Source organism: Diadema antillarum, unplaced genomic scaffold (assembly GCF_040938485.1).
Source record: "Diadema antillarum isolate AM-2024a unplaced genomic scaffold, OU_Dant_1.0 seq00000872_RagTag, whole genome shotgun sequence".
NCBI lineage: Eukaryota > Metazoa > Echinodermata > Echinoidea > Diadematoida > Diadematidae > Diadema > Diadema antillarum.
In genome coordinates this window covers 37,697-47,872 of record NW_027271738.1, presented here as the reverse complement: position 1 = coordinate 47,872, position 10,176 = coordinate 37,697, and the positions used below count along the sequence as shown (strand labels likewise).

Here is a 10,176-nt window from a genome sequence, read left to right as displayed (position 1 = left end):
TCAGTCAAGCGATCTCCAAACGCTTGTCAGAGGGACCTCTCCTTTGTCATCAGTGCCTACAACTTCAGCAGACTCATTACATCGAAAACGGTTAAATTCAACAACGCGAAACAAAGTGAGTACTGGTGTGTGGTAGAAAAAAATAACAGCTTCTTCATCCTGTTCTTAAACTTTTACTGCGGAGCGGGAACGGAGCATAAAAAGCAAGCAAGCAAGCAAACAAACAAACTTGTGGAACTTAAAATTTTCTAATGATTTCGAGAAGCATTTATACCGATTACTGTCACACTAATCAGTCGTTTGAAAATTAAATAATGTGATGATGACTGGATAATCAATGCAAATATTGTGCCATCATTTGTTTCCCCAATATTTCAGTAAGTATAGAGTCCCTTCATCTCTTCGCAATCGTCGCTACTGAAAAACAATTCAATGTACTTCATGAATGATAATGACTGCACAATGTGATGTGACCGATAGCACGTCTTCATCTTTTTTTTTTAATGTTCATAGAAAAACTCTAACAAACAAATCTGGAAATCAAAGTCAGTGAAAAGTTATGCTCAACCAAACAGGAAACTCTTGATATTACGATGTCTCCATTCCATCTGACTAGCCTGAATATGACTGTGATCACCGCCTTTGTTTAATGGGAAAGCTAGAAAAAGTTTAATATGATTTTTGTCCCCGCCAAACGAGTTCGAGCAGGAGACTATGAAACGGGCTCCGTACGTGTGTGTGTCCGTGTGTCCCGTCCGTCCGTCCGTTCGTCCGTCCGTCCGTTTATGAGCCAATTTTGATTCTGTTTGCTTTATATGATAGCACTACATGGGAGCTTTGAATTTTTTACGCAGAATTTCAGTTGTGACCTTTGACCTTGACCTTTGACCTATATTGTACATTTTGCTTCAAAATGCTACTCCTTCGCCATTTCTAACCCGATTTTGATTCCGTTTGCTTTGTGTGATGGCACTAGGTGAGGGCTTCAGAACTTCTACACAGAATTTTGACCTTTGACTTCTTTGACCTTTGACCTTGATTTTTGACCTATATTGTACATTGGCTACAAAATGCTACTCCTTCGTCATTTCTAACCGGATTTCGATTCCGTTTGCTTTATGTGATGGCACTTGGTGAGGGCTTCAAAACTTCTACACAGAATTTTGACCTTTCACTTCTTTGACCTTTGACCTTGATTTTTTACCTATATTGTACATTTTGCTACAAAATGCTACTCCTTCGCCATTTCTAACCTGATTTCGATTCCGTTTGCTTTATGTGATGGCATTAGGTGAGGGCTTCAAAACTTGTACACAGAGTTTTGACCGTTGACTTCTTTGACCTTTGACCTTGATTTTTGACCTATATTGTACACTTTGCTACAAAATGCTACTCCTTCGCCATTTCTAACCCAATTTCACTTCCGTTTGCTTTATGTGATGGCACTAGGTGAGGGCTTCAAAACTTCTACACGGAATTTTGACCTTTGACTTCTTTGACCTTTGACCTTGATTTTTTATTTATATTGCAGGGGCGTCACCAGCTTTTTTTCAAGGGGGGTGCGTTTTGACACTAAATGTAACGAGATTTTTTGGACAGACATTATTTTGGAATATAGGAAGCTCTCAATCCCTAGACTTTTACTGTTTTTTGAGGGAAACCAAGCGGGGAAAGGGCACCGGCGTAGCTAGAATTTCATCTTGGGGGGGGGGATGCGAGGGAGCGAGCAGGGGGGGGGGGGGGAGGGTGTGTAAGTGCCTGTTGTCTGGCAACTTACTGGCAGCAACATCAGGTGAATTGCATAACGATTCAATGCGAGCGAGCGAAGAGAGCGAGCTTGAAAATTTTGACATTTTACCGTCCCGAAACTGCCGTTTGGAGCTATATTTTTTTGCTTTGGAAATTAAGGGGGGGGGGGGCGCACCGGGCGCAACTGCTGACAATTACTGGCAGTAACATCAGAAGAATTGCATAAAGATTAAATGCGAGCGAGCTTGAAAATTTTGACATTTTACAGTCCCCAAACTGCCTTTTGAAGCTATATCTTTTTTGCTTTCGAAATCAAGGGGGGGGGCATCGGGCGCAACTGCTGGCAATTACTGACAGCAATATCAGGAGAATTTAAATGCGAGCGAGCGGAGCGAGCGAGCTTGAAAACTGTGACATTTTACAGTCCCCAAACTGCCGTTTGTAGCTATATTTTTTCGCTTTGGAAATTAAGGGGGGGGGGGCCCACCGGGCGCAACTGCCGGCAATTACTGGCAGCAACTTCAGGAGAGCGAGCGAGCGGATCAGGGGGCGAGCTTGAAAATTTTGATATTTTACAGTAAAAAAAAACTGCCGTTTGAAGCTATATTTTTTCGCTTTGGAAATTAAGAGGGGGGGGGGACGCCCAGTGCGCCCCTCCCCCTGGATCCGCCACTGGTAGCCAAGGGTGTGGGTTTATGTTCATGACTGGGGGAGGTATGAGCAGCGTGGTGGCGTCGAAGTGACCAAGCGGGGGAATTGTAGGATGCCCATTGTCCAAAATCTGCACTTTAGAGCATCCCCTAATTGTGCGTGTTTGTTTGTGTGTGTGTATTATATACATGGAAAAGTTAGGAATTAGCCCAGGTCAAGTCTTTTTATTGGCAATGCAAGACATTTTTATATAGACTAGCATGTAGGGAAGCAACACTGCAAAATCAATAATCTATAGCTTTGATATAACGAAGCGTATGGTACAAAGGTGTACATTCTACATAACATTGCCCAACATTGTAGCGACTCTTTTTGCCGTTCGGATGTCTGAGTACACTGCGCACATCCTGCTTATATGCAGAATGCCAACCAGGAATCACGCTGAATCACTATCTTTTGTCGGGTCCGGGCTTTTTGAACAATGTAGTTTCACACTATACACCTATTTAATTATGGTTAAAAGAAATCATAGAAAAATATCTTATTTCTTGATCACCCTTTCATTCAAAAGCAGCTTACTAACCCTTGAATAACTATTTTGGTAAGTCATTTTTTTACCAGCGGATTTGGGGGGGGGGGGGGGATCCCCCCCCCCCTCCGTAGTTACGCCACTGCTTTTGAGTGAAATAATTGGACATATTTCCAACAAAAAAGCAAGAAAATCTTTTCATCGCGGGAATTATGATTATGTGGGGTGGGCAAATGGTGCGCTTGCCTTCCAATATTTTTATGGGGGCAACATTTTTTTTTCTTTCAAAAGCAAGAAAATCTTCTCATTTCGGGAATTATTAATTACGGGGGGGGGGGCAAAATTAAAATATGCTTGCCCTCCGATATTTTTATGGGGGTAACTTTTTGTTTTTTTGTAAAAAAAAAAGTTAAGAAAATCTTCTCGTCTCTGGCATTATGGAGGGGGGGGGGTGGCCAAATGATATGCTTGCCCCTCCATTTTTTTTTATATTTTTTTTTAATGAGGCTAAGGCTCGCTCTTGGGCTGGCAATATGGATTGGTCAGAAGTAACGTACATAGACCCTACATACTTGTAAGTAGCACACTTACATGCAAACGTGTACGTGCTCCGTATCGTACGGATGTACAGTACGGTCGATAAAAAGTAAACACTGTATAGAATACTAGTAGATATGTATAAAATCAGTGCTGCCAGAACCAGGGGTGCGAATTGTTTTTGCCCACGATTTTTTTTTTTCCCCTGGTGCAAAAAAAAAAAATAATAATAATAATAATAATTATTTAGCGTCTGGCGTTGAGGTCGCTCGCAGACTGAAGTTTTTTTTTTCTTTTTTTTTTCTTTGTTTTCAAAGGATCTGAAGGGGGTGCGTTCGCACCCAACGCACCCCCCCCCCCTGGTGACGCCCATGTATTGTACATTGGCTACAAAATGCTACTCCTTCGCCATTTCTAACCCGATTTTGATTCTGTTTGCTTTATGTGATGGCACTAGGTGAGGCTTCAAAATTTCTACACAGAATTTTGACCTTTGACTTCTTTGACCTTGATTTTTTACCTTTATTGTACATTTTGCTACTAAATGCTACTTCCGGCGGGAACATATATTCCGCACCGCGTAATTTCTACTTTTCCTTGTTTCTTCTTTTATGTCCTTTTATTTTGTCCTATTAGATTAAAACTTTTAAACTATATATACACTTTTTCTCTTCATCATTGAAAACTAGAGCATGGTAAAAAAATTTTATAGTGATGTTTTGTAGTGGCTATTTAAAAATTGTTAGATTATTCGTACATTTTAATAATGGTTTGTTTGGCACATGCCTCTCGTTTTGTATTGCACAGAACATCCGCAGTGCATAGTATGCAGAACTTCTTTTTATCGCCTCTTTGCTCCGTATCTCGTAATAAAATCGAGATTGTGAGTTCTGAGTAGCTAAATACCTATTAAATTTTGTATTTAAATCTGGAACTCTGCAATAGCAAAGTTTGGGTCAATGACATGAAAGCGTTTAGTTTCGAATACCTGTAATTAATTTCGGGCCACCACGAATAGTGCTGCAAAATGATTCCAAGCACTGAAATGCGTTGAGTGTGTACGTCTGCATGGAAAGATTTGTTCATTGATCCTGATGAGAAGAAACACTGGTCTATACATTTGAACAGAATTAGTAACGTAACATTTTTTTTTCCTACTCACCTGAGCCGAGTGGCTCAAGTCACCAAATTAGCAAGTTTTCACAATGATCTACCTCAATCGATCTTCCTCTTGAAATTTTGGCCAAGAATGCATGGGAAGTATAGTTTGGGCAAATACTGGTGGTATCTCACAAGCGAGCTCCTATAATGGCTGGGTACGCTGGCCCAAATACTGAAATTTAGTAATTGAGAGTGCACGATGGGCTGATTTTGACATACTTGCCAAGTATTGGGGGCGGGAGGGGAGGAATTGTTGGTTCTGATGGGGAATTGAACCACGATGGCCCTGGGTCTTGCCCTCATTTATAACCTGAGTTTGCGCAGGATTGTCCGTGACTTGTACAGTTTGCAGCATCTGTATACTAGTAATCCTTGGTGACATTATACCAAACTTAAGCAGGGATCATGAACACTGGGCGATACCAGCTGATATCTGAGTTTGTACGTGGCAGTGATGTCAACAGTATTAACCAATCTTTGCCAAATTTGGCAAAGTTCGGCCAAATTACGAGGGTGCATATCACCAGCGGGCCTGCACCGATCACCAAATCTCCAGATAGTTGAAAATGCTATTCCCCATGTCGGGTGCCACGAACGTCTATTGTTTAAAGTCTAGAATATGTGACATCGCAATGAAACTAATGCTGATATGAACATCCGTCACTGCGCTGAGACTAGAAACTTAGGAAGATGATAAGCTAGGTGTATTATTTGCTTGAAATGTGACAAATTATGAACATGATTATACTCACCAACAGTTAAGATCAAGCCGCCAAGATCGATAACAGTAACTTCCATCAGTCGACAAGATGCCAGCCTTAAGTGGACTGCCCCGCCTGACAATCCCAACCCTGGCAACTGCTCGACGCCAATTCTACAATATGAGATAGAATGCACGGCCTATGACTCTGAAGATAAAATAGAATACGAGGTGAGCAGTGGAGAGTTGTTTGAAATGGCAATAATTGCTATAATAGATCATAGACCCATAATGAACCTCTACCTAAAGATACAAGAACCCCCTCCGTTATTGTTCTTTCCGTTTTTGCCTCCAGAAAACATCAAAAGGCCCATAATGAGCCTCTACCCGAAGATACACGGACCCTCTCTGTTATTGTTCTTTCTGCTTCTTTTTTTTTGCCTCCAGAAGACATAAAAAACTGGGTTACAGCTCGTTATTCCGAAGGTTTTTTATTCCGAAGGCTCTTTAGTCCAAAGATTCGTTATTCCGAAGGTTCATTGTTCCGAATTTCATTTTCGGATTAACGGATCCTCGGAATAACGAACCTTCGGAATAACGCCACAAATGTTCGGATTAACGAACCCTATTTCATTTTCGGATTAACGAACCTCTAGGTATAGGGAATTTGTGTGTTTCGGATTAACGACCCTTCGGAATAACGTACCTTCGGAATAGCGAACCTTCGGAATAACGAACAGCACCCCAAAACCTGAGGCAGCAAAGAAAAAAAAATGTTCAATAAGTCTTAAATTACTTCTTCGAAAACATGAGATTTCCTCTCATTTTTCGGAATTCTGCTTCATCTATATTAAGTGCCAAGGGCAATAAAAAAAAAGACAATGTTACCTCAATATAGTTTGTCGAGCGAATTGATGCTCAATCTACATAGGACCATGACATCAGAAACTGTTGAATGTTTGCACTGGCACGTTACATCTCGATGATCTTCTTGATTTGTTTTGTAGACGAAGCAACACTATAATCTACGTGGTTTGAAGTCTTTCACCGTGTACAGAATACGCTTGAGAACACGGTCAATTTACAATGATATTGATGCATTTGGGCCTTGGTCTGAATACGTCAAACTCCGCACTCTTGGAAATGGTAGGTAGATTGCATGAGATGTGTCACAAAACTAGAAGAAGAAAATAGAGCAAACGAACAGACAAACCTCATTACGAGCATCATGTGTGGTTGGATGTTGTGATTATCAAGCACAGATTCTCAGAGTATTCATATGCATGTTAGCATAGTTTTCTTTTAAATGTATTTCAGAAAATAATTTGTCTATTACAAAGTGACATTTCAGCATGATAATTAATATCTTGTTATAGATTGCTTTTCCCATTGTCCCCCACTAATTGAATTGAATTTCATACTATTTTTATAGTACTCCCCTTTTAGACTAGAAATATTGCATCGCAAATTTATATAATTTCATCAACAAGTAAAAAATGATTTCTATCAAACAATACTTTAGTTCGGATAAAAGAAAATAACACGGGTCTGGCAAAGGGTGGCGGAAAGGAGGTATCAGTAGGATAATCGTAGCACCTAAATACTTGCTACAATCTAACAATTGAAACATTTAAACAGATGATGTAAAGGCATCTTTCCTTGACTTTATGAACAAAGTGTCGACGTTCAAAGTAGGTTTAAATCTTTTTGAGTAACCATAACGTTTACAGTTTACACTGAAGAGCATATCGATAAAGATATTTACTGAACTGATTTGATGAACTTGGAAGAACGGACCCATGTCATGCTTTACAACGATCCATATTTCTCTGTGACCACTTAAACAAGTCGAATGGAGTTTTCTGCAATATGTAGGTAAGAAGTTACAGTTTCATACCCTAAAATAGCATTCACATTGTTTAATCATTTTAAAAGTTATCAATGCTGAAATCCTATTGTAATTTTTTGGGGGACATACTTTATAACTTTCCCTTCTTCATCTCACCTAGTACCACAGGGTGAAGTTAAAAACATAAGTCACCGTAGCATTCCTGTCGGGGGCTGTCCGTGTCTTCGTGACGTCATAATGCGATGGAATGTAAGTCCGAAGTTGTATAAATCAATTATGAATTCACCACGTAATTCACGTTTTGTTGTGTTAAGATTTTGAAGATCTACGATCAAGTATAGACGGAAAACCTGATGTGTATTACTGATGTGAACATTGTGGTGGACAATGTCCTCACCTCACTTTTTTTTTCGTATATTATTCGGTGGCATCTAATTTTACTGTTTTGTGAGAACTCAATGGTGATGACACTTTACATATATAATGCCCTAACCTTATCACGTTGTGTCAGATATTCATGACACTTACATTGCAGTTTGCATGATTTTACCCTGGGGTGAGTGCATCATTCTGTATCGATAACAAGCATGTTTCATTGGAAATAAAATTTCATTTGAATCGAATGGATGTGAATCATAATGCAGACTTCGACAAACAGAGTAAGAATCAGACGAGAATATCGTAGAAGCTTCATAAAAATGACAGACTTAGATTAGACAACAATAATCGGATATCAAAATTTCTCAAGTTTTCACCGAGCATGCCAAGGAATGATGCAACCGCGCCATGTGTAGGTAAACTGAGTTAACAATCTCAACAACAGTTGCACGGTTCCACAATTGTACGATTTCTTGCGTTCTGATTGGGTAAAAACCTTACATCATTTATATGCACATTTGCATGGTTGTATTATTCACGACCTCTTGCGCCCGTCATAGCTTCCTTATCGATACACCCTGTCACATCGCGAAGTTTAATTTCGCGGAGTTTAAATTCTCAAAGCTTAAGTTTTTGAAGTTTTGCCAGTGTGGCATCGACTTGTAAAGCAGATCAACTCAAAGCCAGTCAAAAGGAGTATAACTCTTCGCTTGTTGACTGCCGTAGGTATGTTTTTCTCTCAATCTTGTAATACTATTGGCAAAAGCTTGTACTGATGTACAAATCAGGAAACAACGAGAGAACATTTTGTTGACTTCGGGTACGAGGCTCAAAGAATTATCTCAGACACTTTGAGATCAGTTGATTGCACAGGAGCAGGAGATACCATACTAGGGACCTGAAGAGCTCAAATTTATTCCTATATATCCAATATTAATATACGAAGAGTTGGCACTGTCTCATTGTGGTTGTGGTTATGACTTAAAGGAAACACTTTAAATCGTTTCCTTTAAGGCGCTTATCTGTGGACAATATTGTTGAACTCTCACTTTCACTATTTCACACTGTTATGCATGTAATACGTCAATGAAGCAGAAATGTCAGTCTAAGGCCCGTGTAACATATTCTTCTCATTTTTCCTCTCATTCTTTCATTCTTTTTTCTTTCTTTTTTGTTCGGCTCCTGGTTGGCTTCTGCTTTACCACCAGAAATTAAGCAAGGAACAAGCCCAGAGTGACGACCTAACCTACATCGTGTATCTCGACTCTCGGACTTGGGAGACCAATCAAACTGAAATTCGCATCACAGGTACAGTAGCTGCATCCAGAGGCTGATGCATTTGTGGCAAGATGTGGGGGAAGGGTGGAGGAGGGGAGGGTTGTAGATTAGGTCGGGAGTGTGGGTGAGAAGAGGTGTGGAACTCGTAGAATGATGAGACATTTCAAAGGAATTCCATTGGAGTGAAGTGAAATCCAATCATACTGATCAGGGAAATCGTTAATCAAGTGAACTTTACATATTGCTTCTTTCTTTCCGTATCTCCCTCTCCCTCCCTCTCTCTGTGCTTCAGGACTCTCGCGTTCTGCCGATTATGAGGGAAAAATTACCTGTCGGAATGAACAAGGACCGAGTGGTAGAAACACCAGCTTTTACATACAGCAGGCTGTAGTGCGTAAGTTTTCTTCCTACTTTGACTAGAGATGTTGATAATGATGGTGATGTTATTTATAATAATTGTGATGATGATTATGATGAGAAATCGTCATCATGATGATGACAAGAATAATTGCATTGATTTACACAGCGTAGAGAAATATCGTGGGTTAAACAACTTGTCCAAATAATGTGACCACTGGTAAGGATTCAAACCAAGGGATGCCACTGAAAGGGGAAATCCACCCTGAACATTAGTTTGTGTTAATAGAAGCAGGAAAATGAGAGGAACAGGACGGTAAAAGTTTGAACAAATTCATGTATATTTATATATATATATATATATATATATATATATATATATACACACACACACACACACATCAAATGTATTCCACAGTAAAAAGGTACATTTCAGGGATGTCGCTTTACTTTCTGTTTCCAATGTGCATTACCCTCAATACAATAATATCATTTTTTTTTCTTGAAGAAAAATTTAATGACGGATAACCTATTAAAATTTTGGCCAAAATGAGCAATCTTTGGGGTAAACGCTGCAGAAATCTATGTAGGCCTATACGTCCGTACTAACATAATATTTCTGAAGGTCAAATAATGAATGCTCACTGAAATTTTGTTATTTTTCAACTGAACAGCTTCATATTGATTAGGAAAGATAAAAAGCCCTAAAATTCTGTTGAACATTGTGTTTTATACCATTTCTAGGCTCAGTAGTGAACGTATGTAACATTCTAAGTGGAGAAATGGTATAAAACACAGTGTGTGACAGATTTTAGGGCTGTTATAGGGCTAATTAATATTAGTCCATGCATTTCAAAAACACAACAACCTTAGTATGAAGTATGAAGTCTTTATGCCAATAGCTGGTCCCTTTGCTCTCTCCGTCCGTCGCCAGAGATCATTCTTGCACTGGGCCAAGATTATGATATAATATCACTGACCATATTC

The 10,176-nt window shown here is 39.6% G+C and overlaps 1 protein-coding gene across 1 annotated transcript in view; it reads left to right on the top strand.

Annotated features, from left to right (window-relative positions):
• The first annotated feature begins 4,907 nt into the window (after nucleotides 1-4,907).
• Nucleotides 4,908-10,176, top strand: part of LOC139740682 (pancreatic lipase-related protein 2-like) — a 28,218-nt gene continuing 22,949 nt past the window's right edge. Inside the window, exons 1-3 of the mRNA XM_071651253.1 lie at nucleotides 4,908-4,941; nucleotides 5,386-5,558; nucleotides 8,763-8,862. Coding sequence (XP_071507354.1) covers nucleotides 4,908-4,941; nucleotides 5,386-5,558; nucleotides 8,763-8,862 — 307 coding nt within the window. The remainder of the gene's footprint in view (nucleotides 4,942-5,385; nucleotides 5,559-8,762; nucleotides 8,863-10,176) is intronic.